Source organism: Paroedura picta, chromosome 13 (assembly GCF_049243985.1).
Source record: "Paroedura picta isolate Pp20150507F chromosome 13, Ppicta_v3.0, whole genome shotgun sequence".
Taxonomy (NCBI): domain Eukaryota; kingdom Metazoa; phylum Chordata; class Lepidosauria; order Squamata; family Gekkonidae; genus Paroedura; species Paroedura picta.
In genome coordinates, this window is record NC_135381.1 from 565533 (window position 1) to 592969 (window position 27437).

At 62.1% G+C, this 27437-nt stretch overlaps 3 protein-coding genes across 6 annotated transcripts in view; 1 reads left to right on the top strand and 2 right to left on the bottom strand.

The window, feature by feature from the left end:
• Positions 1-62: 62 nt before the first annotated feature.
• HPS4 (HPS4 biogenesis of lysosomal organelles complex 3 subunit 2) lies at positions 63-7590 on the top strand. Of its 2 annotated transcripts, XM_077308106.1 has the most exons (13): positions 63-236; positions 318-408; positions 539-682; positions 754-861; positions 1203-1319; positions 1415-1509; positions 2578-2650; positions 3156-3192; positions 3557-3677; positions 4352-4514; positions 5028-5160; positions 5478-5586; positions 6865-7590. In XM_077308106.1, exons 1-13 carry the CDS (start codon positions 226-228, stop codon positions 7034-7036), a joined length of 1374 nt encoding a protein of 457 aa, XP_077164221.1. In that variant the 5' UTR covers positions 63-225; the 3' UTR covers positions 7037-7590. The 2 variants fall into 2 exon arrangements, with proteins under 2 accessions (XP_077164221.1, XP_077164222.1); XM_077308107.1 differs by lacking the exon at positions 754-861.
• An 800-nt stretch (positions 7591-8390) lies between these two features.
• On the bottom strand, positions 8391-15537 carry ASPHD2 (aspartate beta-hydroxylase domain containing 2). 3 transcript variants are annotated; one of them, XM_077308113.1, is made up of 4 exons: positions 15156-15537; positions 10630-11878; positions 9726-9839; positions 8391-9361 (listed from the first exon to the last, which is right to left on the bottom strand). In XM_077308113.1, the coding sequence occupies exons 2-4, from the start codon at positions 11435-11437 to the stop codon at positions 9252-9254; spliced, it is 1032 nt and encodes a 343-aa protein (XP_077164228.1). In that variant the 5' UTR covers positions 11438-11878; positions 15156-15537; the 3' UTR covers positions 8391-9251. The 3 variants fall into 3 exon arrangements, with proteins under 3 accessions (XP_077164228.1, XP_077164226.1, XP_077164227.1); XM_077308111.1 differs by lacking the exon at positions 15156-15537 and adding an exon at positions 12843-13045; XM_077308112.1 differs by lacking the exon at positions 15156-15537 and adding an exon at positions 12576-12757.
• A 1555-nt stretch (positions 15538-17092) lies between these two features.
• The window catches only part of SEZ6L (seizure related 6 homolog like), a 28860-nt gene continuing 18515 nt past the window's right edge, over positions 17093-27437 (bottom strand). The window contains 10 exon segments of the mRNA XM_077308055.1: positions 17093-18959; positions 20399-20501; positions 20852-20966; positions 21674-21706; positions 21945-22139; positions 22835-23026; positions 23602-23796; positions 24140-24336; positions 26064-26202; positions 26550-26744. Of these exon segments, the coding sequence (XP_077164170.1) occupies positions 18930-18959; positions 20399-20501; positions 20852-20966; positions 21674-21706; positions 21945-22139; positions 22835-23026; positions 23602-23796; positions 24140-24336; positions 26064-26202; positions 26550-26744 (1394 nt within the window). The 3' untranslated portion in view covers positions 17093-18929.

Below are 27437 nucleotides of genomic sequence, written 5' to 3' on the forward strand. Positions count from 1 at the left end.
GCAGGCAGGTAGGTCCCCGAGACGGCACTTCCGGGCAGCAGGGCTTCCGCTTCCGGGAGTCCTGGGCGCTTCGGGGAGGGGGCGTGGCGTCCCGTGGCGCGGAGATAACCCGGAAGCGCCGCCTCCGCCTGCTGGGAAGGGGGGCGCGTCGGGAAGCCTCTGGGCGTGCGCAGAGCGCCCTCCCTTCCCGGCCGGCCGGGGGTCCCTCCACGCGCTGAAGGCCCGATGGCGGCGTGGTAAGCCCCCTCCCCCCACTTTCTCCCCCCGGGGCCCCCTGGGCGCCCCGTCAGGCCTCTTTGTCGCCCCCCTCCCCGCAGGTGGCCCTGCTTCTTCCTCTACGACGGCGCCCGGGTGAAGGCGGAGGGCGACCCCACGCGCGCCGGCATCTGCTGCTTCTGCCCCCGCCAGGTCAGCCCCCCTCCCTCCTGCGGGACGTGCCCCCCCCCCGTGCAAGCACCTGGGCGGGCGGGGGGCTGGGGCCAGGGCAGCCCCTCCCCGCCGTGCCTGCAGCGCCCCTCTCTCTCCCCCCCCCCCTCAGACGCCCCTGGGCCGGCAGGAGCTGCTGTGCAGCCAGGTGGCGGGCGTGGTCCGCTGGACGGCCGAGATCTCCGGCTCCCCCCCGCAGCTCATTCGCCTGCGCAAGCTCAAGTTTGCCGTGCGCGTGGATGGCAGCCACCTTTGGGTGAGTCTCCGCGGGGGAAGGGAGGAGGGGTTCAGCCCTCAGCACTGGTTTCACACACTCACCTGCCACAGGTGCTGGGCTGTGCGGCCGACCTGCCCGATAGCAGCTGCCAGGGCTTCTTGGATCACTTGCGGGGACTTTTCTGCTTTTACAATGGGCCCCTCCCTCAAGCATACAAGGTGAGTGGGGGCTCAGACGGTGTGCAGGACACCCTTCTAGCATAAAGGCCAGGGCAGAGCTCGGGGGTCCCTCTGAACCAGTACTGAGTGATCTCTCCTGTTGGCCTGGAGCCTGCAACCAAGGGCGGGGCACCAAAACAGACTGCACTATCCACAGCCCAGAATTTTCCCTTTTGCCCCTCCTGTTTTCTTTTTACACCAAGGTGCTGTACTCAGAAATCCAGCATTTTGTATGTGAACACAGAATTTGTTCAAAGAGGGCTTTTCAGAGGGTGCGTAGGTAAGCTGCGTGCTTTCTGGAAGTCTTTGAGAGGCTGAGGGGCTCTCCATGTTTGTTTCAGGAGCAGCCATGGGAAGAGCTGGACCAGGAGTGGGAGAAGTACATGAGGCATTTGCAGCACCACACCAACAACCTGCACCGGATCTTCCGTTCCCTTTGGGCCATGGACAAGACCAAAGTAATGCCTGGCGGGACTGCCCCCCTCCCGTGGCCCTTCTCCACCCTGACACCACCCAAGGCCTCACTCCCCCCCCCCCCCATCTTCCCATCCAGGTGGATCCTCTGCTGCTCCTGAAAGCAGCCCTGATCCTCCAGACGTGCCAGCGTGCCCACCACATACTCGCTGGCTGCATTATCTACAAGGGACTGTGAGTACTGGGATGAGCGGCTGTACTGTGTGGAGACAGATCTTGTTCTTGTCCCCCTGCCTGCCTCTCACCAGGGCATCTGCAGAGCTGAGTGCTGGCCCTACATTCGAATGTAGTTTTTCTTGGCCGGCCGGCCTGAGGCCAGCTTGGGAGATGGAGATGCCCACAGCTGATTGTGGTCCCTTCTGGGGGTCATTTTATTTATTTATTTTGTGATTTCAAAACTGCCAAAATTGGTCCTGGTGTACAACAGTAAAAATGCAAAGTACAGATACAACAAACAAAAATACTACAATTAAACTCAAATCCTGAGACCCTATGAGCTCACGCTGCACTAAACACAATCCAAGGAGCCATTCGGCTGTGTTGCATTAGAGCCTGGCCCAAAGAGGGGGTGCATATCCACAATAGCCCCAGATGGGGGCAGGCATGGGGCCCAGATGGGTAGCTGAGGTGCAGCCTGGGTTGCTGGCCAGATTTCAGGGAAGTGGCAAGGGGGGTGGGGGGAGGGACATCTGAATGACTGAATTCTCCCCCCCCTTTCTCCAGAGTGTGGAATTGAGGGGCAGCAGCAGCTGTGGAGGTCTGTGGCTCTGTTGTGTGTTTGCACCCCAACAGAGTGTGGGAGGGCCTGTGGCTCAGTAAGCAAGCCCCTATTTGGCAGGCAGAAAGGTCCCCGGTTCAATCCCCAGTGGCATCTCCAGTTAAAAGGGCCAGGTAGGCAGGGGGTGATGGGCAAGTCCTCTGCCTGAGACCCTGGAGAACTGCTGCCAGTCTGAGCAGGTGATGCCAAAAGGCCTGGTTCAGGAGAAGGCAACTTCACGCAGTTCTGACCAGACCTCTGCCCTGAAGTGGAGATGTGTGCGTTCACCTCCTTGGCCTGCAGGGTAGTGAGTGGCATAGAGGACTTGGCAGGGAAGAGTCTTGGTGCTTGGAGTAAGCTGGCCACTGATTATCTCTGAGATGCATTGACCAGTCTTTGAGCTGCCTGGCTCCATTGCAGAAGAGCGACAACACCCCCTCCCACCCCCAGGAATGTGTGCCCATTCAGCAATCCTCTCCCCGCAGGGTTGTCAGCACGCAGTTGCCCCCCAGCCTCACAGCCAAGGTTCTGTTGCAAGAGGCAGAGGCAAGCCCTCAGGTAGGTTCCAGCTCAGCAGAGGGGCCGGCTGGGAAGCCACTGCCTTTGGGTCTGAGGAGAGCACGTGCAGGACTTCTGTTGGACTCTGGTCTACGAAAACACCCCCTCTTCAGAAGCCCACATTTTAAAATGCAGACATGTGCAAGTGTGTGTCCCTCGTCTCTTTAGAAAATTTCCTATTTTTTTCCTCCTCCCTCCCAGTCTAGGGGCTTTTGGGACATCTCACAGCATCAGTCTGTAGAAATTGGGTAATTGCTACCCAAACTTCAAAAGAACAAAAGTGAGAAGATATTCATCAACTTAGCAGTCAATGCACCTGTGCGGGAGAGTCAAAGCTTTAGAGCTAAAGGCGTTCTAGAAACAGCCAAGTACGGGCCAGTCATGGATCAGGACCATTTTATTAAAGCCATTGGCTGCAGAACCCCAAAGAGACCCAGCATCTGGGCGGCCAGCTCTGCAGGGGGCACAGCAGGTCCGGGTGACTTGGGGCTTCCTTCTGTTTCAGGGCCAGGCAGCTGATGCAGGCCAGCTGCAGGATCCAGGTCAGCAGGGGGCTTTATGTTGGGCAAGTGAGGCGGGGGAGGGGGAGATCACACCACCTTGCAAGGCAGACTCTTCAAGCCAAGCAGCAGTGCCTCCTGGTAGAGGTTGTACCTGCAGCTGTACCATGGTACCTGCCAGCCGTGGGGTCACCACAGGGGGTGGGGAATGTGGAAATGGATGTGTTCTAACCACCAGTCCTCACCCACAAGCTGAGCTCTGCACTGAACACCCCTGACCGTGGCCTGTCCTTGAAGGGGCAAATAAGTTAACTGTTGGGGTGAAGGAAGCTGCAGAAATGTGCCTGGCTGTGGCCTCCTGGAGAATTTATGCCCGTATTTTTCCCTTTGCTCCTCCACTCCACAGAGAGCATTCCGCTGCCCCTCGAAGCTTCCTGCTTACCTCGCGGAGTCCAGATCATCTCTGTTTACCTCTTGGAAAATGAGGCGGCCGCATTGCGGGACTTTCCCCTGGAGTGGATGGCTAAGTACGGTGGGAATTGGGAATGGGCAGAGGGGGTCCCTGCTCTTGGATTCTGTTACTCCCTTCTGGCACAATATCTCTGCATTGTGCCAACTTCCACACCCTGGATTCAGCTCAGCGGTTATGAACTTGATTTGTGGGGGGGGGGTTAGGAGGACACCCCCTGGAGCGAGCCATCATGGAACAGCAGATAGAGTCTCTGTGAGCATCCTGGGAGGCACGGGTTCCAGTCCCCACTTGCAGGGAAGGGGTGTGAGTCCCAGCTGGGGAGGAGAAGCAGGGTATAAGTTAACGCACTTGGCCAGCCAGTCCACCCTCTGGCATTGACGGGGTCCTCGGAATCCAGTTGTTGTAGTTGATGTCTGGATCCGGACTCTGTTCCCCGGGGCTCAAGCTGCAGCAGCTTCCCCTCGAGTGTTCTGACAAGGGGTCCTCAACGGGAGCGGCCTGGCCAAGGGACCCGCAACGTGAGCTGGGGGGCGTGGTCTACATTTGACGCTTGTGGCCGGCGGCAGCAGCCCTTGGTGGTGGACAAAGGGAGGGCTTTCCCTGCACCTTCTGCACACAAGGGTGGTGCTCTGCAGTCAAACTTCAGCCCACCCCAGAGGGAAAGCCCCTAGTCCCTGGGGAAGCCATGTGCCCCGTGCGGGAGACCAAGCAGGCTTGCGCTGTTGACAGGCATCCGGAGGGCTCAGTGGCAACCCCCACAGCCATCCCCAGTGGGCCTGATGGGGCAACTTTGGAGCGGGGGGTCTTGTATGTCCACCGTGTCCGAGATCTGGTGCTGGCCCTCCTGGCTGAAGAGCAGTTTGCAGTGAGTAAGGACTCCATCGAGGACGTGGTAAGAAATGGCCCCCCCTTTTGCCCCTCCTCGCCTCACAGCTACATTCCCAGGCCCCAAAGGCAGACAATCCCCCTTTGCAAGGCACCTCCTGAGACCATCCAGCAGACTCCGGGGGGAGGGGGCAGGATGTGCAAAGAATCTGGAGGCATCGTGGTGGTCACAAGTGAGCCACAAGGGCTCTGCAGCCCCCCTCCCCCCAAGGCTTCTTCCTTCCCGGAGTCCGTCCGGCCCTGCCTGCACCGAGTGCCTCCTGGTCTGGTCTGGCTGCAGCAGCTGTGCTTGGCTGGTCTCCAGCGTGGCCAGTTCCGAGTGGGTCCCATCACTGGGCCTCATGGCAGGCAGGACTTGTGGGGGCACCTGATTTGGGCCCAGGGGGGCCTCCCCAGGAGTCGCTCCACACTGCTGGAGAGGTGCCCCACGCAGCACCCAGAGCCCCAGAGATTCCCTGCCTTGGGCAGGTGTGTTGACCTTGGCGGGGGGTGGGGGCTTGCCTTTCTCTTTCTCTCTCAGTATCACAGTAGCCTGGCCTCGCTGAACGGCTTGGAGGTCCACCTCAAGGAGACCATTCCAAAGGACAGCCCATCCTCTGTCAAGAGCTCCTATGGCTTTGCCCACTATGACTCGATCCAGAACCTTCTCTCCAGTGAGTCCTGGCCCAGGCTGGGGGGGAGGGGGGATAGCCCCATTTCCCTGCATGGGGGCTCTTTTCTGGAATAGGGCTGTTCCCATTCCCACTGGGGTTCTTGACTGGCTGTCAGACCGAGGAGGTGGCGGGGGGGGGGGCAAGCAGTCCTAGGTAAAAAGTCCGCTGCCTTGCCTGTCTATGCAAACAGCCGGGGAGGCGGTGGCAGGGGCCTGGACAGCATCTACCCCCCCCCCCCCGGCAGTGGGCAGGAGAGCTGCCCTGTGGCCTCCCTCCACCCCTTTGCTTTACTCACCAACCCCAATCCTCTCCCTCAGCTAACTTCCTGCCAGCCGCTGGCAATCCGGACCAACACTTCCTGAGAGCCGTGAGCTTGATCCACGCAGACTTTGAGCAGCTGCCGCTGGCATCGGAAATGACTGTCCGGTAAGGAGGTGCTTTTGACCTGTGGGCCTGGCTGGGGCTGCAGGTGAGTCCTGAGATGCAGCTCACGGGGCTGGTGGCCCACAGGCAGCACAAGCACTCGCCGGCTCAGAGCCCACGGGGGCCATCGGTGGGACTCATTTGAGCAGAATCAGATTTTGCCAGTTGCAGGCAGGCAGGCAGCTGCACCCCAGCAGGTGGAGCGAGGCTTCATCTGTCTTCATCTTTTTGGGGGTTCTATTTCCCCCCCCCTTCTCCCCCCACCAGCAGAAGGGAACACACAGCAAGTCAGCCTCTCGGGCTCCTTCCTCAGGCCTTTCCATGCCGCAGGAAGTCAGGGATCATTGAGCAAAACAGCAGGGTGCGCTCTGTGAGAGCCCTGGCTTGGGTCTTCTGGCCACATCAGGGCACCAATCAGGGGGCCTCAGCATGGCTCTTGCCCCCACTAGCCTGGGCAGGCTGCTTGCTCTGCCATTTTCAGCAAAGATCTGGACTTCAAGCTGGTGGGGAAGGGGCAAGCTGGCATTACGAGCTTTGTTGCTCCGTAATACTCGTGGCTTGGGGGAGGATGGCACGGCCAGGTGGAGGCGGGGGAAGGTCCATTCCAGCCCCTCCCTCTCTGTCTCAGCTGGGACTACCAAGCCCACAGCAGAGGAGAGGCACGTGTTCCGGCTGAGGGGTGAGCCTGGCCTCCTCTGCGGCTGTCCTGCATAAAGGAGCGTGCCGTGGCTGCACCTCCCATCGCCTTCCTCCTTGCCATGTTTGGCTGCGGAGGGGACCGACCTACCCGCTTGGACTCCAGGGGCAAGCTCTCTCTCTTGCCCAGCAACTTGAATGTGGCTCACAGAGTTGAGGCTGCATGAAGTCTATTAAGAATCTAAAATTCTACACATCCCGTGCAGACATAGTGCAATGAGCAGGAATCAAAGAAAGTGCTAGAAATTCAGTCTTGGCTGCTGAATCTTACATCTTGCATATGACAAATGATGGACTTAGGCTGTTTAATTCTTAAGGGGATAGTTGCGGAGGCAGCCCTGCCGATTTGACCTTCACCCTCGCCAACCAGGGGGAGCTTTCGGGCGCGTGGTCTCCCACTGCTGTGCAGGCACAGGTTGCTCTGTCTTCTGTGTCCTTATGGGGGGTCCAACAGAAAGGGCCATCTTCACAGCCATCTCACTAGAGGGGGGGCAGCGGTGGCCAAGGGCCAAAACTGGGCCTCTTGGATCCTGGCCAGCCTCTTCAATGCCGTTCTCTCCCCTGCCGGGTGTGCTGGACCCTCAGGAATGCCTCCACTGCCGTCTACGCCTGCCGGAACTCTGTGCAGGAGACGTACTTCCAGCAACTGGGCTCCCTGCTCCGCCACTCAGGGGCACCCAATCCTCGTGACAGCGCCTTCGCCCTGCCCTCCAAGGCCAAGCAGAAGCTGCTGAAGCACGGCGTGAACCTGCTGTAAGCCCCTGCGGCAAGTGCGTGGGCGGGGAAGGAAGGACGGCCTCCTTTAGCCTTGGCTCCTGCCCAGCCTCTGCTTTGTTTGTCCAAGAAAGTGCAGCCTTCCAGGGGCCAGGCTCTGGCAGCTGCGGGCAAGAAGAACAGCGCCACCGTCGTGGAGGAGGAGCCGCCCTGCCCTTCTCCACCCAGCCTGGAGGCTGCCCCTGGCCAGAGAACTGCCAGCTACTGTTCAGAACCTCTGCAGAGGGTGGGCCTCCGGTTGTATGCAGAAGTGATGCTGGGCAGGATGGAGCCTTGCTCATCTCTTCGGTGGGTGTGGCTGCACAGGGCCCAAGCCCACTGGAGCACATTCCTCACCCTCAAAAGGCTTAGCTGGACATGTCTGTCCGGGGGGAGCAGGGGGAGATATGACCTGTCCTGATGGCCGACGCCAAATGCCCGGCACAGAATCAGCTCCCATGGGTGAGGGACGGGGGAGGGGAAGGAAACGCTTCACAGGGGGCAGACTTTTGTACTCATGTAAAGGGGGACCAATAGAATAAAAGCTTCCCACCCCAACTGTCCCAGTGACCTTTCCCCTGCACAGGTGGGCTGGTGGCTGCGGCCCCTCTAGCTGGCTCTCAGGGCCAGAGGAGGGGTGGCGAGGGAGAGTCACCATGCAGCCTTTCTCCCCACCTGCATGTCCAACAGACGAGCTGGAGCAGGAGGGCCTGGAGGGTGGCAGCAGCCAGGCGTGGGTGGCTCAGTTTCCAACCAAGCAGGCCTGTTTGCATAGCAACAAAAGCAGGGAGCTCAAAACACCCGCTGTGCCTGCAGCTGCAGCCCACCCGAACAGCAAGGCCTGCAGTCAGCCTGCCATCTGCCCACACCAGCCGCTGGGCCGGACGGAGTGACAAACCCAGGGGCCCTCCTGCAGGGGAGGTTTTGCCTGGGCCCCCTCCAAGTGCCGGCATGCAAGTTACCCCCTTGTGTTTTGGTGACAGAAGCAGGCTTCTCTGATGCGGAGGGCGGCTCAGCAGGGCTACTGCCCCACCCCCAGCAAAGGAGGCCCTTGACCCTCGGTGACCATGGCATTTTGCACAGGTGTCCAGCAATGCCTCCACCTGCCCGCTGCAGGAGTGGCCTGAGCTTGGTGGAGGCTGCCCAGGGAGTTGGGGGCACAGGTCAGATTGGGAGTCCCTCGTGCTTAACTTGACCTTTTCAGATTGGGACCAGGAAGAACCCTTTTCCTGCCTGGTTTTCTTCTGGCAGAAGCTTCCTCCATGGCTGCAGGAAGAGCTCACCCAAGCCCCCCCCCCCCCCACGGATGCAGCTGCTAAGTCTCCCCTCACCCTTGCAGAGAGGCCCACAGGCAATGGCCGTGTCTTTCAGCAGCAGCTTTATTGGCACAACGTGGTTCCCAAACCGTAGCACGCCCTGCCCCAGGAGGCGCCCTGCAGCTGCTTGCTCAGTTGGGGGCAGAACAAGGCATGCATGGCTTGGAGGGAGGGAGGGGGGGGGTCTTCACCACATGATCATGATGTGGGAATAAGGGCTGGCAATGAAGCTCAAGTGGACCACCCTCCTTGCTCTGAGCACTTCTTCCCAGCTGGGAGGCTGTCCAAGCACTGGCTCCATGACCCTCTCTTCCCCCCCCCCCACCCCCAGCAGGTAGACTGGCCCAAATCTCCTGCTCCCAGCCAAGCATGAGAGACTTGCCCCCCCCAGGCAGAAAATGGGGCAAATAAGGTGTGAGCAGCTGTGGCAAAGCTGGAGAAAGGGGGAGGAGCAGCAGTCCCCCCCCCCTTGCCGAAGGTGTGCTGCAGCCACTGCAAGACGGGGCCACAGGAGCCCCCCAGCCCTGGCTGGCTGCTGCATCCTCTTCCCTTGGAGCAGGCCAAGGAGCGGCCTTGTGTACAAAAGGTGCCACAAAGGGAAGTTCACACAGCAACAACATGGGGGTGGGGAGTTCTGGACACGGCACATCACAGCTGGCAACACACACAACAACAACACTGCGTCTCACCCCAGGGCAGAGGAGGCCACCCTCCAGAGATGGGAAGGAAGAGGCGGGCAATCCTGTGTGCAAAGAGGGGCAAGGAGTGAACCCCTCACCCCAGGGGTGCGTGTGTGGGTGCTCGTCCCCCAGGACAGACACACTCTGGAGAGGCCATCGCAGGCAGGCAGGTTGCCCCCTCTGGCCTGCCCTCCATCCTGGCCCGCCTGCCAGGGCAGCTAGATCATCGTCCTGGAGCGAAGATGAAGTCAAGGGCCTGGCGCTCTGCTGCGGCCACGTTGGGGTGCCAGAGGTCCACCATGAAGACAACGCGGGGGCCTTCCTCGGGGAGACCTGCAGACCGAAGGGACAGTGTGGGGCTGAGTCTTTCTCTGTCTCCCAAGCATCCCTGCACCCACCCACCACCCTGCAGGCCACACTGCCAGGCGGAGCCCAGGGAAGCCCTCCCTCTTGCCACCAAGGCCAGGGCAGCACCAGACCATCGGCATAGAGGAAGGGACGGGATTACGGAGGAGGCCTCAGCCCTTTCGTGGCCCTGGCCTGGGACTCCACTGCTCCACCTACGATCAACTTCCCCACAGCCCCTGGCGGCATTTGCCACAAAGAAGCCCCCGGGTCTGCTGCAGTCTGAGGGGAGCCTTCCCATTTTCAGCTGATGGAAGGCCTGGGGAAGTGGGGGCGAGGAGCGGGAACTTGCCTCCGTGGAAGGCTGTGTGCAGGAAGGAGTCGTCAAAGAGCAGGCAGCGCCCTTCGGCCCAGCACTGCGGCTCCCCTCCCACCACCAGTTCGCAGTTGCCGGGGGTCTTCAGACCTGCAGGGGGAAGAGAAGAGAAGCAGAACGGGTGGGATGGGCTCTGAGCAGGCTGCTCCCTTTCGGCCTCCTGCGGGGCACTGCTGCGCTGCCTGCTGCCTGCAAAGTCACCGCTGTGCAGGATCTGGCCAGGGCCCTGCTAGCTCTGCCTTCCGCCTCAGCGGGCATGAGCAGGGCCTCTCGCGCAGGGAGCAGCAGCGGGACCCAGCAGGGCCCTTCTGGAACCCGCCTGCCCCTTTCTTCCCTGCTGGCAGGGGCCGGCAGGCAGCTCAGACGGCTGTGAAGAAAGGCAGATCTGCGGGGAGCCAGCCAGGCCTCCCTGACGGCAGATGCGCAGCTCAGCCCGCCTCTCCCTGTGGTTGCCATGGCAGCAGCCCAGGACGGACCTCACCAAGGCACTGAACGGGCCAGGCAGGCAGGAGGGGTTCTGGAACATCCTTCTGTTATGCCGAACATGTGCAGACCTTCCAGGCCCAGGTTTAAAAAAAAGTGGAGGACATGCACGACGTGCTCCGAAATGTCTCGGTCACCTTCAGTGCGGCTCTGCAAGGGGCCAGATTCTTAGCTAAAGAGCTGGGCTGGAGGGGGAACGGGCCGCAGCGGGCAGGAATGCGGGCAGGGAGGGGCGCTGCTGCCCTCAACCGGCTCCGGTCCTGTGGGGCAGCCGAAGGAGGGCCGGTGGGGGTGCAGGGGCTCTCTCCCCCCGCTGACCCTTCCGTTGCTGTTCTCCTCCCTGTGTGCCCGGACCTCCCAAGGACATTCTGAGGCCGGGGGGGGGGGGGGGACGTACCCAAGTGGCAGCGGAGGCGGGTGTTGGTGGGGCCGTAGTGCTCGGTGATGACGGTGCCTGGAGTCAGCACGGAGAAGCAGGCGTTCCCGAAGACGTTGTGGCCCACGCAGGTGCGCAGGCTGCCCAGCAAGCGGTACGTCCGGGGGCACTTCCGGCAGTTCCGGGGCACGCAGGTGCCCTGGTTGACCAGGAAGAAGGCCAGCCACTCCCCGCTGGGCGTGCTGTTGACCTTCCAGCCCCGAGGCAGGCTGCAGTTTGAGAAGGCCCTGTAGAGTGCCTCGAACTCGCACCGGATGATGGGGAAGCTCCTCTCCAGCAGCTCCACGTCGTGCTTCTGGGCCTCCCGCGAGAAGTAGGGAGCGCTGGGCAGGTCCGGCAGGAAGAAGACCTCCGGCTTCTGGATGGAGGGCCGGCTGCTCAAGTAGCGGCCTTGTTCGCGGATGCCCTTGTGGATCCGGCCCATGCCTGACCAGGAGTAGCGCTTGGCGTACTCCTGCAGGTTGTGGTACAGCTTCTGGTTCAGGCCGTCGCTGTGGGCGCAGCGCATGCACTCCGGCGAGTGGCAGTGAGCGTAGCCGTTCTGCAGGCCGCTGCCGTCGATGCCCTGCATGAGCGAGTTCACCGTGACGTACGCCCGCGGCTGCTCACGCCCAACGTGGTAGCAATACCACACGAACATGGCAAGGAGGAAGGCCACCGTGCCAAGCGCGCTGGAGTTGCAGTCCCGGACACTCTGGATTCCTGTGCCAATGAAGTCCCTCAGCTTGTCCAGCGACCCGCTCCATCCCATCAGCCACTCCAGGGACATTCTGGGGGAGGGAAGGTGCCGTTTCTCGGGGGGCGCTGGAGCAGAGTCCGGCCGCTCGGGACTCAGGCTTTCCCGGGGCCCTCATGCAGCGCAGGGCTGAGGGAGGCCATGGGTGGGCATGTGCAGAGGCCCTCTGAGTGCGTCAAACCAGCCTGGGTGGGTGTGCCTGCCGCTCTGCTGCAGCTAAAGTCGGGGCAGTCCTGAGGCGGTTGCAGGGGGCTCCATTCTAGAGAGAACACCATGTGCCGACGTGCCGCTCGCACCCGTTCCGGCCATCCGCTGCGGATTCAGTCTAGGGGCACGGAGGAAGCTTCTTGCCCGCCCGTGGTCTCCTCCTCACCCCCAGCACAGCATCCCTCTCCTGCGCTTGGTCCTCTGGCAGAACCCGGGAGCGACAGCGGTCACCGAGGCCAGCACGGGGCTCTCTGCCCAAGGATGGCACTGAACGGAAGACAAGGAGCGTGTGAACGGGGAGCCCAAACCGCACAGCTCCCCGGAAGATCCCCTGGCGGACTGTGCCCCACAGCTCTCGGTGTGGGAAGCCCCCAGCCCACCTCCCTCCCTGCTCTGAGCTCCACCTCCACAGCCCCTGGGCAGAAGCAGCCAAGGGAGGTGGGAGGGTGCCTGAGGAGGTGGTTCCTGGGCAGGGCCCAAGGCAAAGCTCTCCTCTCCTGGGTGGGAAACGGGTCCCTTTGGGCCCCCATCAGCCTTGCCCCTGAGCATGCCTCAGCTGTTTGCGGAAGACAGGGAGAGCAGAGCCCTGGGCGCCCCAGAAAGCCTCCCTGCTCCGTCTCCAGCAGGCCCACCCTTCTGGCACGTTGCAAAGGGGCTCCTCCATCAAAGGCCGGCCTTCAGCAGAGGGCCGCCCGAACCCAGGACCCCCGACCTGCAGGGCAGCGGCCCGGAAGGCAATGTGGGGGGGGGGGCGAAGAACGAGGGTCGAAGCACCCCAAGGAGGCCGCACCCAAATCCCTCTCCGGGCCCACATGGTGCCAGCCCCAGAACTGGAGCCCCTGGGAAGGGTCCCTGGAGTCCTGGCCGGAACCGCCCCCCCTCCCCCCCGGGGCTGCGCACAGGCCCTGCACGCGCGCCCTCCCCCTTCCCCCGCCCCGGCGAGCCCGCCCGCGGAAGAGCTTACGCAACGGAGCCGCCCGCACGGAGGGAGGGAGGGAAAGCGCCAGGAACCCAGCCCCCCCCCCCCCCCCCGCGGCCGACCCTCTCCCGGGCCAGGGCGGGGGAGCCGGCGCGCCTCGCCTCGGGCCACGTGCAGAGGGCCGGGGGCCAGCCAGCCAGCAAGCCAGGCGGAAGCACGTGCCGCCCGCCCGGCCCCTCCGCCCGACCCCGGCCCGCTGCCCCGACGGCCGCTCCCACCTGCTGCGCGCCGCCTGCCCCCGCTCGCTCCTACCTTCCCTCCCTCGCTTGCTCGGCTGGCCGGTCGGCCGGGCTGGCTGCCTGTCTGCTGGGCTGGCTGCGGGCGCTGCTGGGCTCGGCTCGGCTCGGCGCTGGGCGGACCACAACTCCCAGCAGCCCGCCCGGCGAAGGCAGCAGCAGCAGCGGCGGCGCGGGAGGGGCCGGCGGGCGCCGCGAGAGAAGGGACGCCCCGCCGAATGACCCGGGCCGGCGCCTCCTCCTGAGTAGACCTGCCCCCTGCGGCCCCCAGCCGGGCCAGGCAAGCCGCACCTGGACGGCAGGGGGGTCTGGCCGCGGTCCGGGACGCTTGCCGGGCTCCAGAGGCCGGGGCACGGACAGGGCGGGGTGGAGCCATAAAGAAAGGGACCTGTGCCCCGCCGACGCCTGGAGAATCCCAAAGCCCCGACGAGACAGAGCGAAAGCCCCTGGGCCCAATCCCGGCCGTGTCTCCTCGGAGGAAAGGCCGATCAGGCTCTGTGGGCCTGGCACCCAAACCCCTCCACAGGCTCCCTAGAGCCGGGCCAGGCAGCGTGCACGGCCCGTGTCCTCGCACGCCCACGCCTCCTCTTCTGGCCTCTGGCTGGCCCTTTCCCCATTCTGGGCAGGGGGCCGAGGGGTGGCGTGTTGCTAGGGATGTGACTGAGGTGCGACATGACTGAGGTGCCGGCGGGGCTGCTTGGTGGTGGTTCCCGGTGAGCAGCGAATGGAGGCTTGGTGGTACCGCACCTCGCCAGCTCCAGAGTTCCTCGTGGCGTCAGCAGCACAGCCGTCTTGTGACAGCCTGGCCAGGAGGAGCCAGTAAAGGTTCGCAGTCCTACCAGCCCAGGAGGGTAAACTGCCCTCAAAAGCCCGCGCCCACCAGAAGCGTCCAAGCAGCGTTCCCTCTGGACCAGTCTCCCCTTCCACAGAGCAGAGAGAGAACCCACGGCTGGATGGATGGATGGCCGGTCAGTATCGCAGAGGCAGAGGCCTTTGCCCGCTAGCAGGAGGCTGATGGACTGCCTCTGAGCGTGGAGGCTCTCTTGGCCACCTGAGGCTGGTCGCCATTCCCTCCCTGAACAGGGCTAATCCCCTCGGAAAGCATTTGTGCTTCTGCCCATCACTGCTTCCCCTGGCCCAGAGGGCCACAAGACAGTCACTCCAGGGGCGCGGAAGGCATTGGGGCGCCCAGGACAGCGCGCTCTGCCTCTGCTCTCTCTCCACCCCGGCATAAACCCTCGGTGTTCCCGGCCTTCCGGACCCTTGGGGTTACTCTCCTGTGCGCTTCCTCCAGTCCTGCGCGAGCCTTTGAGAGCCAGCAGCCAGAAGGAAGCAGCACCCTGTTCCCAAATCATTTATTGATTCAGGGTGCGAAGAAACGCTCCATCCATCCCACCGTTCCGGGCCCCAACTGATTCCATCCTCCCAGGCCCAGCCGCGGCCCGTCCGTGTGCAAGGGGAGGACTCGGGTCCTGAAGGAAGCCAGGTGGCCCCACAGTTCGTGCCAGGGCCAAGGCCTGGGGCTCTGGGGCTGCTGCGCAAGAACAAGCCTCTGGCCTGCGGGAGATGCCAGGAGTTCGGCCACCCCTAACCCCCCCTGCACCCCCCCTGCACCGCGGCTGGTCCTGCTCTCCTCGCCCACGGTCCGCTCCAGGGCCAAGCTGCGCGGTCCCATTCGCAGTTGCACCGCATTACAGGCCTGGCGCAAATGCCTGCGCCCTGCGCGTGATCCCGAGGGGGAGGCACCTGGCGGCAGCGCATTGGTCGGAAGCCTCGTCGCCAGGGAGACCGCCCTCAAAGCGGAGGGCGCGCGCGCAGGTGCAGTCGGTCCGGGCCACGTCGTGAGCGCGCGTGGGAGGCCGCCGTGGGCCGCGGGGATACGACACGCCCTCCGCCCGGGCCCCCTGCGCGAGACTGCCGGAGCTGCGGGGCGCTGGAGCCCCGCTCGGCAAGAGACGCCCAGTCCAGCCGGAGCCCGCCGCCTGGCCTGTTGGCCTCGCAGCGCAGGGTCCCTTGGCGGCGGCTGGCAAAGAACGGTGGCGGCAGCTGGGGAGGGCGGGCGGAGGGCGGCCGAGCAGAACTAAAACCGGCCCGGGGGGGGGGGGCTTCTCTGCTCTCCTGCAAGGCAGAGGGAAACCCGGTGCAGCGCGCCTTTCGGGCCAGGGCAGGAGGGATCCGCGCCGCCCGGGGCTAGGCTTCCCCGCTGCTTTCACAAGGGAGCAGAGGCGGGGTCTCCCTCCCGCCTGCCATTTCCCTGATTTCAGTGCGGGGTGCCTGTTGGAGGGCCCAGGCCTGACCCCGAACCCCTCCCGGCGGCTAAGGAGCGTACCTCGGGCCAGTCACGCAGTCTCCGCGCAGCCGAGGCCGACCTGGGGAGAGGGGCAGAAAGGCCGCTCACAAGTGAAGGGGAGACGCCTTTCCCTGTTGTAGGTTTCTTTTTTGGGGGGGGGGGGGAGGAGGGCGATTCGCAATCAGACAAAAGGCTCTGAGAAAGGGATGCCTCCTCCTCCCTCCCCAAGCAGGGAAGGCGCCTCCCGTGGGCAGGGCTGGCCCCGGCCTTCATGGCAACTTGGAAGGAGCTCCATATGCTGGACTGGAGGGGCCCTCCCTGGCCTGACCCAGCAGGGCTCTTCTGCGGCTCTGGTGTCCTCTCTGCCTCGTGGACAAGCGCACCGCCGGGGAGGCCAGCAGGCGCCTGGAGGCCTCGGGACCGCGGTGGCCCGGAGTGGGCGGCCCAGAGACGGGGTGGGTCGTGGCGGCTGGACGTCTTCGCTGGCCCCCTGGCTGTGGCGAGGCCGGCCGGGAGCTCTCTGCCCTCCGAGGCCGCACAGGCTGCGACGGGGCCGCTCGCCCATGCACGCCCATTGAGGAGCAGAGTGAGGCCTCCATTGGGCGCCCACCTGGCTGCAGGGCCGCGAAGAGCAGGGCGGAAGCGGCCCCCCGATAGCCCGGCGCCGGCTGCCTGGCTCGCCCTGCGCAGGCGGACTCCTCCCCACCCACCCACCCCCCCCGCATAATCCGGACTGGGCAGAGAACCTGGCAGCCCCCGTCCCCGGCCGCCTCCCCCCCCCACCCCACCCCACACTGCCCTGAGCCCCTGGGCTGCCGCTGCCGCTGGGAAGGGGCGGCGGGGGGAGACCGGCGGGCGGGCGGGCAGGCAGCAGGCTCCGTTGTGGGCGGCGGCCTCCACAGCAGCAGCGGCTCCCCTGGTCGGTGGGAGGGGGGGGCTCCCCTTGGCTGTGCGGCCGCTCCTCAACGGAAGAAACTGCTGGCAAGAGCCCGAAGGCGCAGGAGCCCGGTGTGCCGCCGCCGCCGCCGCCGCCAGCACGTCGCAGCAGGGTGAAATGCGCCAGGCCCTGCTGGCAAAGGCGCAAGCGGCGCTTCATTCCCGCCGCGCCAGTCCGGAAGAGATGGACGGACACGGTGCCCGGCTGGAGCGAGAACGAGAAGCGAGCAAAAGGAGACCCGGGCTGAATGCACGGCGAGACGGGCAGGGAGAGCGACGGTAGGCCTCCCGCTGCCAACTCTGGGCTGGAGATCTGGGGGTGGGGTTTGGGGAGCGGAGGGAGCTGAGCGGATATGGGAGGCCCTGATCGAGGCCACCCTCTGAATCTTCCGTTTTCCCCGCGGGAGGTCCGTTGAAATCTGCGGCTGTGTGTTGGGGGGGGGGGGCAGATCCCACCTGGAGGCCGGCAACCCTGGCGGCAAAGAAATGTTCCGGGCCGGGGGAGGGGGCAAGCGGGGCTGAGACCTTGCAGTCCCCAGGATCAACTCCCTATATCGCCAGAACGCCCTTAACTGGGCCCAGGTCAATTAAGTGTCAATTGCTTAACCAGGTCTGGCTGTCAGATAGAAAAGTGCAGGGTTGCCAAAACTCCTGGCAGTGACTGGAGATCTCCTGAAATTACAGCTGATCTCCAGACCAGCCTACGGAGATCAGTTCTCCTGGAGAAAATGGCTAATCTGATGATTCTTCTCTATGGCCTGATAGCCTCTCTAAGCCCCTCCCCTTCCCAAATGCCACCCTCCACCCTGTTTCTCCGGGAATTTCCAAAACCAGAGCCAGCTAAGAGAGGCCTCATCCGGCCCCATCTGTAAGTTTGTTCACCACCATTTAAACCACAGAATCCAAGAGCTGGAAGGGACCCCCAGAGCCATCTAGTCCAGCCCCCTGCACAATGCTGGCGCTCACCACTAAACATAGAACATAGAACTGTGGAATGAGATCAGTTCCAGTGAATCATGGCAGTTCCCTCAGAAAGCTGGTTTCTCGTGTTCAAAAATATTTAATCCCATCAATTTTATAAAAAAGAGATGTACAGGAATGGGAACAGATTGCCGGACACAGTTTTGGCACTTTTTGTCGTTTTCCCCTTCTCCCTCTTGCTTTTCTTCTTTGTACCTTTACACATTACAAGTACACATTCTATTTCTTTCTGTCTTTTTTTAAAAAGAAAAATAAATAAAACTAAAGCCTAACTCTGACCACCTCAAAATGCACCAATCTGCTTCTAAACTAAAACAGACATTTCTAGAAAACCACATGACCAGAGCTACAGTTTCACTATTGTACAAAGACAGGAAGAGCTGCCGGTGGGGACGCCAGCGGCTCAGAGCGGGAAAGGAGGGCTTCTCAGAACAGCAGAGGAACCTGGCCAAGGCCACTCGCCCCCCTTCCCTCTGCAGGGCCCCCCTCGGGCCCCCTCTCCCCCAGGAGTCACTTGGCATGGAGATCCATGGGCTCAAGCGAGAGGGGGGAGCCCAAGAACCAAAGTTCCACTCTGCAGGTGCAAAATTTAACCTCTGTCTAGTCCTGCATTCTTCTGACGCAGTATTCTTCTTATGGAAAGTTGGTGTTTTGTGCTCCCTCTTAAATGGTCCATGTTCTAAGAGACTCTCTGGACTCTGCAGGCTGTCCAGACAGTGTGTGTGTGGGGGGCGGGGGCGGTTGTGTCTTGCCTGGGCACCAGTCCAGGGTGGACAGGCAGGGAGGGGTCGCTGATGTTCTTGCTCTTTTCTGGATCTGACTTGTCAAGAGAAGGGCGTCTCTCGCTGGGGTTCCCACAGGGCAAAGCTGGGTTGACAGATACCACATGGGATTTGGACTCATGGAGAAGTTCTCCCACACAAACGCCACCGCTTTGAGTGTCAGCTGCGCATGAGGTCATGTGGATGCTGCAGGCGCTTAGGCTGAAGGTCGCAGGCAGGATCTCGTGTCCACTTCCAGTTGCATTCCCTTCTTCGTAGGCAACAAGCAGCGTGCAGTGTTGTGCCCTTCCTTGCCCAGGAGAAAAACCGTCGGGCCTCGCGTGCATCTCGCGTGCCTTTTCTAGTCCCCAAGGGCTGCTGCTGCCCTCCTCCCCTCCCCCTCAGCCCCAAAGTCTTGGCCATCTGTGCATCAGGACACGTTCTGCCATGATGGTCCTGATCCGTGCATGGGCAGGAGCCAAAGTCTGCCAGTGCCTTGGGGGGTGGGTGGGTGGGTGGGTGGGGGGTAATGAAGAAGACCTGGTGGCAGTAGAAAGAGGTGGAAGTCACTGGACGGTGCCCCCGGCAACTGCATTCAACTCTGCACTTCTGGACCAACCTGCCAGCTTCCCAGAGCCGATTGTGATGCTGGGAACCCACAAGTCACAAAACGCGGGAGAAGAAGGTTCCATATCATCTCCTTGTTTTGACTTCTCTCCTAAGCCACACGGATTTCTAGGTTGACCCACATGCTGGTGACCTTCCCAGCTGGCACTACTGCCCAGTTCAAAGAGGGGCCACCACGGACTCTTGGCCAGCAGAGATCTTGATTGGCAGGGGCTGCCAAACCATCGCTTCCCGGGCTGCCTTTCTCACTCCACAACACGGAAAAGAAGAGCCGAGGCCTTTCAGAGCCTGGGGTGGGGTGGGGTGGGGTCTTTGAGCAGTCTCCAGGAAAGTGCAGAGCTGGCCCCCGCTGCCCACAGGTGATGGAGTTGGAGTTGCATTCACAAGGGGGAAGGCGGGCCAGGAGGGGAAGGACAAGGACCAGCAGGCCCAGGCGGCCAGCCGAGCGCCATGGGAATCCTGCAAGAGGGAGGTGCAGTCGTGCCGGGAAAGTCTGCAGAGGCTGGCTTCAGATGGACACCTCGTACTCCCGTGTTTCCTGGGGAAGAAGAAAAGCCCTGTCAAGCCTGAATGCTCCCTAGAAGCTACAGTGACCCCCTGTGGCCCAGGAAGAGAAGCCATGACTCTGCATTTTCCTTGCTTGTGTTGCTTTGAGGTTCTTTCCTGATCTGCTCCTGTTTTCCTCGCACCACTTTATATTTGGTATATTGCCCTGCAGATTGAAATGGCTGGTCTTGTGTGCAGGACACAAAGGAGTGCAATATAGAACTGAACAGCAGAGGGAGCACGGCAGCACCAGGAAAAACAGCAGGCAGCAAGAAAAGGGGAAGACCCAACAGCCCTGCCCAGGTAGCTGCAGCTCTCTCGGAGCCCGAGCAAGGCCACTGGCAGGGTCTGGGATTCCTGAACTTGGAAGCAACCTGGAGACTTCTCTCTCTCTCTCTCTCTCACACACACACACACGCACAATTTTGAGAAATGGGGAAGTGTGGGAGGAGCACAATTGCACGGCAATGCTGTGGGAAAACTGGAGACATAACCCCAGCAGCACTGACACCCGGGCCCATGTGTGTGAGGATCCTGCCCGTGCTGCCCAGCAAGGCAGGGCTGGAGTAAGGAGGGGCCTTTGCCAGAAAACGGGGGCTTGGCCTGCTCCACCCTGCCCCTCGGCAGAAGCGCTTGTCTCTGCCCGGCTCCTCTGGCTGCGTGAGGCAGACCTGGCAACACAAACCCCGTGTCCGGCCTGCACGATGATTCTAAAGGACGGCGAAAGTCAGCCAGGCCATCGCCACCAGCCGACTCCCCCCCCCGTGGCAAGCCCCCCCCCATCACCCGCCTGCTGGAAAAACCAGTCTGCCTCGAGGAGGGATTTTTATTTTTTGGTCAGCTGACCACTTCCTTGCATCAAGTCTTTAACCTTCTGACCCAACCGAAGTTCTGCTGGTGTTCAGGGCAGCAGGTTCCTTTGTTTAGAAAAAAATATGACCTTTTAAAACTTCGGCACTTCCAAAAGGAGAGGCGGCACCCGAGAGGGAGGCTTCTCTCCCAGCCTGCTGGGCCGGAGGGGAAAGGCGGAGAGCCAAAGGGGGAGGTGCTGTTAGAGGAGGAGGGGGGAGCCAAAGAAGGGGGGAATGGGAGGTGGAAAAGACTACTGAGGCCGCAGTCCAGAGGGGCCAAGTGGAGAGGCCGAGGCCTTGCAGTTAAAGGACTGGCCAGAAGTGTCCTGAGACGCTCCCCCCTCCCCGAAGAGCCTCTTTGGGGCACCCAGGGACCCGCTGCTTCATGCGACCCACCTGTCTCTGCCCCAGAAGGCACCCAGGAGTTGTCACGGCCACGTAAGGCAGGCAGAGGGTGCCGAAGCTTCCGATTGTCATTGGTGGCCTTGGGTTTTTTGCAGGGATCTGGGGGTCTGCAGCAGGAGCTGCCGGGGGGGGGGGAGAACTGGGAATCGGGGCTGCAAACAGAGCAGCAACTCACCCCTGTCTCATAAATGGGGTTGTCGAATTCCGTCTCCACTGTGATCTGACTGTAGGGGTGGGAGCACATGAGGGGCAGGCGCAGGCTGGAGGAGTAGCGGCACCTGCGGACAGACAGAGAGGATGAGGAAGACGTCCCAGAGTGGGGAAGGGGCCGGACAGGCCTTCTCGTCCAACCCTCTGCTCAAGGCAGGATCCGGCCATGCAGGGGAGTCGCGGCAGGGGCAGACCAGCCGGGTGCTCTGGGCAGGATTTGGGGCCAACTGCCCCAAATAAGGGGAGTGGTTCTTAGGGCCTCTGTTGGGCCCCACGGCTGAGGCAGACCCAGATCTGCTCTCCACCCAAAGCAGGCTTATCCCCCCGTCCTGAGCGAGCGAAAGAGCTGGGGGACCAGCAGCCATGCGGATACCCCAAGGGCCCACGGCAGCGGCCCTGAGGTTCCCTTCCTACCCACCTGGTGATGTAGACGTAGGCTGCACCCAGCAGCAAGGAGACCAGCAGGACGGGGAGGAAAGTGGCCAGAGCCAGGTTCCCCCCCTCCAGGGAGCTCTGGGCAGCAGCTTCGGCCACTAAAGTGAGAAGAGGGTGGAGGGGGTCAGCTCTGCCCATGGCTCCCCCTCTGCCCATGGCTCCTTCTCCTGCAGCTCCCAAGGGCCCTTGGCCCCCTCCTGCTCCACCCAGCAGGCCACAGGGAGCCTCTCCCCAGAGTATGTGGCCCAGGAGTTGCAAAGTGTGGGTGTTGGGAGCCCCCCCCAACCATTCACCCCCAGGACTGCGTCTCCCTTGGCGGTCTGAGCATCTCCAGGTTTCTGCTGAGACCCCAGCTAGCTTCAGGCCTCCCACTGACTCTGCTGGGTCAGCCTAACCCCCCCCCCTCCGCTCTTCTCCTGGGGATCTGTAGTCCCACAATGCCTTTTGGACCAGCCGGAAGGGCCAGACTGGGGCAGGAGTTGCCCTGGGCCCCCACCAGCCGGACCCATGCTCAAGGGCAAGACCAGAAGACTCCCCATGGGAACGTTCTCCTCATTCTCTGCCAGGGAGGCCAGGCCCCCTTCCTTGGGCAGGGTGTTCCCAACATTCCCTGGCAAGAGAGGTGACCCACAGCCCCAGCTCCTTTGAGGCAGGCCGGGTGAGCCCCGCCTTGTTCCCGAAGCATCAGGAGCCCCAGGGGCCCTGCTGTAAAGGAAGCCTAGCTCAGCAGGGCGATCACACACACACCCCCCCCGCCCTGAGTCTCTCTTTGCTGGGGGAAGCCGGGCTTGGGGGGGGGGCTCACCTTCTAAGGCGTGTTCAAAGCTGTCTTGATTCACTGGAAGAGAAGAGTCGGTGGGTTAGTCTGGCACAGGCAGGCAGCCCCCTCCCGACCCCATCCCCTCCTTCCTTCCTTCCTTCCTTCCTTCCTTCCTTCCTTCCTTCCTTCCTTCCTTCCTTCCTTCCTTCCTTCCTTCCTTCCTTCCTTCCTTCCTTCCTTCCTTCCTTCCTTCCCTTAGCCCTGAGTCCTATTCTCTCTCCTTCCTTCCTTCCTTCCTTCCTTCCTTGGGTGGTACCTCGACAGACCGGGAGGGGCCCACTCCAGCGGGACGGCTGCCCAAGGAGGCACTGGATGGCGACCTGGCCCAGCAGCTCAAAGCCCTCGTAGCACATGAAGGTCAGGGACTCCCCGGGCAGGTAGAGGCGTTTGTACAGGATCTGGTATCCATTCTCCGGCAGGCCCGGGTTGTCACAGGCCAGGGACTCCTCGGCTGGGAAGAAACGCACCCGTCAGCCCCTGCCCCATGGCACCTCCGCTTCCCAGCCCCAGGGGAAGTTCCAAGGAGAGGGCAGAGGGCACCACAGCCAGGGGCCGTCCCCTGCCCAGGGCCTCCTGGCACAGGATGCAAATGAGCCTGTTCGGGTGGCTGAGCGGGGTGGGGTGGGGGGAGAGGCAGAAAAGAACAACTGCCGGGAGCTCTGGGGCTTTTCTGGGAAGAATAATGCCCAGGGGGGGGGCAGGGCAGGGGGCTGCCCAATTATGTACCCCTTGGAGAAATGGGAGACACCTTTATCCCCCCCTCTTCCTGGTAGAATTCAATAGTCCTGGTTGTGAGCCATGGACTCAGGACAGACAGGAGGAGGCATGAAGGAGCGGTCCAGCAAGGACTATGAGCCCCAGTGACAAAACACAGCCTCCATGTTCAGAGGCAGTGTAACCCTGAATGAGGGCGGCAGCAAGGGGCAGGGCCTTCTGGGGCAGGGCCTTCTGGGGCAGGGCCTTCTGGGGGGGGGTCAGCTCATCCCCCCTGGGAAAGAGGATGCTGGACAGGATGAGTCAGCAGTCGGAAGCTGCCTTCTCAAGAGCCGAGGGGGTCCCCCTCCTCCAGGAGCCCCCTCCACCCAGACCGAACAGTGGCTTGCGGAAGGAAGGGCCCTGGGCGGCAGGAGCGGCCGCAGGACTTACGGACACAGCGGGGAAGCCGCGAGGTCCAGATCGGAGTCCCCGTCTCTCGGCTGTAGCAGGTCAGGAGGGAGCTCCCTTCCAGCACAAAGCCTGGACTGCAGCTGTATTGGATCGTGGTCCCCACCAGCAGCACCGGGTCCGAGATCAGACGGCTGGAATGCTCCACCTCCCCGGGGTCTGTGCAGTACATGACTGGGGTGGGGGGGGGGAGAAGGAGGAGAGGAACAGGCAGCCTCAGTCAGGGCTGGGACTGGGGGCCGAGGGTGTTGGAAGGACAGCGAGACCCCAGGGGCCATCTCCAGAATGAGCAGCATGTGGGGGACAAGGGGGGGAGGTCAATAGAGGTGCTCTGAAGAATGCTCCCTCCAAGCCCTCCGGGGAAGGGGTCCGGATCCACGGCTGCCCCTTCCAGCACAGGCTTCTAAACGAGCGACCCGTGGCAGAGCACCCACCAAAGGGCAAAAAGAGCACCTGCAGCCACACCGTCCTGGCCGCATGTTTGCTTTGGGGGAAATCAGGCGGGTGGATTTTTCTCACATGGTGGTTAAGCTGTACCCCTTAACCTTTGTAGAGAAGCAGAAGAGGCCTCAGAGGATCAACCAGGTAAGAACATGGCGGGAGTCACGTGGAGTCCCCCGGGAGGAGAAAGGGCCCGGATCCCCTGCCTGAGGCCCAGCAGACCAGCCTGGCCTGGAGAGACCGAGGGAGGGAGGGAGGGAGGGAGCCCCTTGAAGCAAGGCCCAGGCCCGGCGTGGCCAAGCACCTACTTTTCTCGCAGAAGGGGGGGTCACTGCTCCAGCTGAGGTCCCACTGGCAGGTGAGGGTGTCCCTTCCCACAATGTCGTAGCCGGGGTCACACTGGTAGGTGATTCTGGCCTCTCTCACCAGCTCCGTGTGCGAGGTCGTCTTCCAGCCATTCTGAATCTCCGGCAGGTCAGAACAGGAGTCATTTCGTGACACCTCTGCAGCCACAGAGACACTTCCCATGAGCAACACGGAGCTCCGTGTGTGTCTGTGTGTGTGTGTGTGTGGGGGGGGTTGTTGGAACAACCAAAGACGGAGGCCGGTGCGTGCTGACAGCCCCCAAGGGAAAGACAGCCTAGCCCCAAAGGATCCAGGGAGCTGGGGCGGGGGGCGTCCCATCCTGGCACGATGGTTCCATCTCAGCCCCCACCCTGGCCAGCCCCTGGGCAAACAGAAGGGCAAACTGCGTAGCAGGGACATGCATCTGCCACCCTTGGCAAGCTCTGCATCTCTTCTACGTGTCCCCCCCCCCGCCAACCCCGCTCCCCCAGGCTCACCCACCAATGTAGTTCATGATGAAGCCGCGTCCTTTCCCGAAGATGAGCCCCGCTGGGTCGGAGTGGAACTGGATCGTCAGGTCTGGCGTGGAGGAGTAGAGCTTCTGGGGGCCGCCGCTGCCCAGGAACTGGCCCAGAATGTGGGTGTTGAGGTCGTCTCCGTCGTAGATCGTGAGGATGTCACTGTCGCTCAGGTTCAAGCTGCCGGGGCAGACGGCAGGCGCCCTCAGCCTCAGGAGGGCTGCCACACACAGGCAGGCTGTGGCTCCTGCTGGGATGGTCCCCCGTGCACACTCCATGGCCTGCTTGCCCCTGGCACCTGCCCTTCAGAAGCAGACTGCTCCTGGACTGGGAGGCTCCGCTTTGGGCCTGGCTGGAAGTACCATGTTCACCCACTGCCTCCTCTTGCATCAGGCACGGGTGAGCTCAAGTAGGGGTGGCATGGCCCCTCAGTCAGAACTCCTGGCAGCCTGAAGCCCACCAGAGGGCCTCCCTCGGAAGGCCAGGGAAAGCTCCCCCCGTCCACAGCGGGCGCTGCTTGGCTTGTGCCTATGCTTGCTGCCCTTGCCATAGAGACAACGCCCTGTGTAGCTCTCACAGTCTCTTGTACCGTGGCACTGGTTCCCAGCTTTCCTTGTAAAGATTTGAGGGGAAAGGTGCAGCCTGCACCTTTCCCATTATAACTCCACAACAAAGAGGTATACAGACATACATAATAACTAGGTAATTATAATGGTTCTAACTCTAGCACCACAGTTGTCTACCAAGTCTTCAGTTTCTCAGAAGCCACCAAGGGCATGTGGAGGGGGTCGCTCCAGGATTAGGGCCGAGGATAATGGTGCTGATGTGGGAGGAACCTATACAAATTCATTCCCAGCCCACGGGAAGTTCACCTGCCTTTGACCAGGACTAGGGCCTTTTTGGTCCTAGCCCCAACCTGGTGGAAGGAGCTCCCGGGAGAGCTGAGGGCCCTCATGGAACTTTCCCAGTTCTGCAGGGCCTGTAAGACGGAGCTCTTCCGCCAGATCTTTGGTTGAAGCCAGGAAGCGGAAGATCTAGGGGCCCCTCTGCATCAACATCTGAGAGTATACTTAAGAACAACTGTGCTCTGATCAGGAGCACCCTGAGAGTCTGACCCTGAGGTGCTGGGGCGGGGGAGGGGAGGCAGGAGATGCTGAATTCTTATATATCAACTTATTCTCGCTGTCAGATTACGTTGTGGTTTTAATGTTTTATCTGTAACCCACCGCGAGGAAACTTGTTTGACATAATAAAAAAACAAACAAATCCACACGGACAGGCGGGATACCCAAAGGAGCATTTTGACTGTGCCCTTGATGAAAAAGTCCTGCTAAACAAGGTGCGTGGAGGGGATGCAGGAAAGCAGAGGGTGTGTGTGTGTGTGCGTTTGTGTGTGTGTGTGTGTGTAGAGTGCTGAGAAGGAGGACCAGCCCAAGAGGACAGCCGACAGGCACTCCCTGAAACCCATGAGAAAGAGCAGACCCTCCGCGTCTGGCCCGGCCAGCTGCCCTTTCCAGCCCATCCTCCTTGTTCTGGAGCTCCATCCGAGGGCCCTGCTCTGCCAGCCACGCAGCCCGGCGGCTCCTGCGGACAGGACAGGGCGGAGAACCAGCGCCTGCTGTGGGCAAGGGGAGAGGAGCCGCCCCCAGCCGCTGGCAAGGCACACGCACAGTCCAGGCCGGGGCACCTTTCAGAGCAGCCAAGTTTACTCCCGGGCAGAAGCTTTCCTGGGCGTGCCCTTCTTGTTTTGCATGGAATGTGGGGGAAACAGCCAGGAGAGGCAGCCAGGCGGCCACTTCAGAACTGTCCCCTCGGACTCCAGCAGCCACTTGAAGGAGCCGCAGCCCGTCCCATTCCAGGAGTGAGGGTGGAGACATGCCCCCCCCAGCTGCCAGCCAAATACTCACAACTGGATGTCCAGAAGGATGCGCTTCTCCTCTCCGACGTGGACCCTCCACACACAGTCCTCCCCCTCCGCGTAGGGCCCGGGCCAGTTGGGGGAAAGGACGACCCCTGCAGCGGTAGACAGCTGCCCTCCACACATGGCTGCAACACCAAGAGAGGCTTTCCAGGAGGGCAGCTGGGGGGCGGGCTTCCCCTCTGCACGGTGCCCCCCAGCTGCGGGGAAGGCCTCAGGACCCCCCTCCACCCTGCCTAGGGCTGGATCAAGAGCCCCGGAGGAATCCGTGTCTGCCGGCAAAGGGCAGCCAACCCACCCTCCTCCAGCCTGGGCAGCTCGGCAGGGTCCGGAGGGCCCTCCAGGAGTCCTGCCCATCCCCTGTGAAGGGTGCAGAGGCACAGACCACATTTGCAAGCACCCTCTCCATGACCCTTTGATGGGCATGTGTGAAAAGCCTCTCCAAAGCGGGGTCCCCCCGCCCCTCCCCGCCCACCTCTGCAGAGGGGCTCCGTGTCATTCCAGTAGGGGTCCCGGGTGTTGATGCACTCAATGATGGCCGGCCCTTGGTCCAGGGAGTGTCCCGGGTCACAGGTGAACTCCACCACGGCCCCCAGGTTGTAGGTTGGGTCGGAGGTGGTGAAGTTCCCATTCTGGATATACGGCTCATAGCAGTGGCCCTTCTCGAAAGCTGAAAGGAACCCGGGAGACGGCAGTCAGAGTGGGGAGGAGGAGCAGAGGAGGAGACGTACGAAGAGGAGGAAGAGGGAGACACTCCCTTCCCCGCCCCTCTGAATCCACAGCAGCTCATATACTATATATAGAATGTAAACCACAAAAGTCTTTCTCCCTTTAAAAATTCTTCTGTGCTGCGTAACCCACAATTAAGTAATTGGTGGGTTGATTTAGGAGCCTGCGTCACTTTTCACAACAGTGTTATGAATCGTCAAGCGTGGAGTCTCGGCTCAGCCCGCACGAGCTCTATCCTGGACGCTGGTCCTGCCGCCAGGTCAGGCTGTGGCACCCAGACGCCCAGATCCACGGGGGTCCCTCCAGAGGGCACCAGGAGGGAGGGAGGGAGGGAGGAAGGCAGGCGGGTGGGGGCTCAGCCTCTTCCAGGGAGACAGCAGCATCTTCATGCCACCCCCTGCAGGCTCCATCCCCCCCCCACCCCCACAGAAAGAGTAGCCCATCCTCCCACCCACCCACCCATCCATCCATCCATCCATCCATTGCCTCCCTGCCACTTGCAGCAGGGGAGCTGGGGATGATAAGGCCCAAACTAGAAAGCCAGGCGAGGACTGGAAGGGAGCCAAGGATCTGTCCCAGCCTCCAGGAGGGAGAGGATCTCTCACCCGCAGACCAGGGAGGGCTGAGGGCAGCC

Bases quoted from the DNA above. Each gene is read 5' to 3' on its own strand.
- HPS4 (XM_077308106.1), top strand. The intron at 4,515-5,027 runs GTAAGAAATGGC...TTTCTCTCTCAG, and splicing joins AGGACTCCATCGAGGACGTG to TATCACAGTAGCCTGGCCTC. The intron at 5,161-5,477 runs GTGAGTCCTGGC...CCTCTCCCTCAG, and splicing joins GATCCAGAACCTTCTCTCCA to CTAACTTCCTGCCAGCCGCT.
- ASPHD2 (XM_077308113.1), bottom strand. From the start codon at position 11,437: ATGTCCCTGGAGTGGCTGATGGGATGGAGCGGGTCGCTGGACAAGCTG. The intron at 9,840-10,629 runs GTACGTCCCCCC...TTCCCCCTGCAG, and splicing joins CCGCCTCCGCTGCCACTTGG to GTCTGAAGACCCCCGGCAAC. The intron at 9,362-9,725 runs GCAAGTTCCCGC...TTCGGTCTGCAG, and splicing joins GCACACAGCCTTCCACGGAG to GTCTCCCCGAGGAAGGCCCC.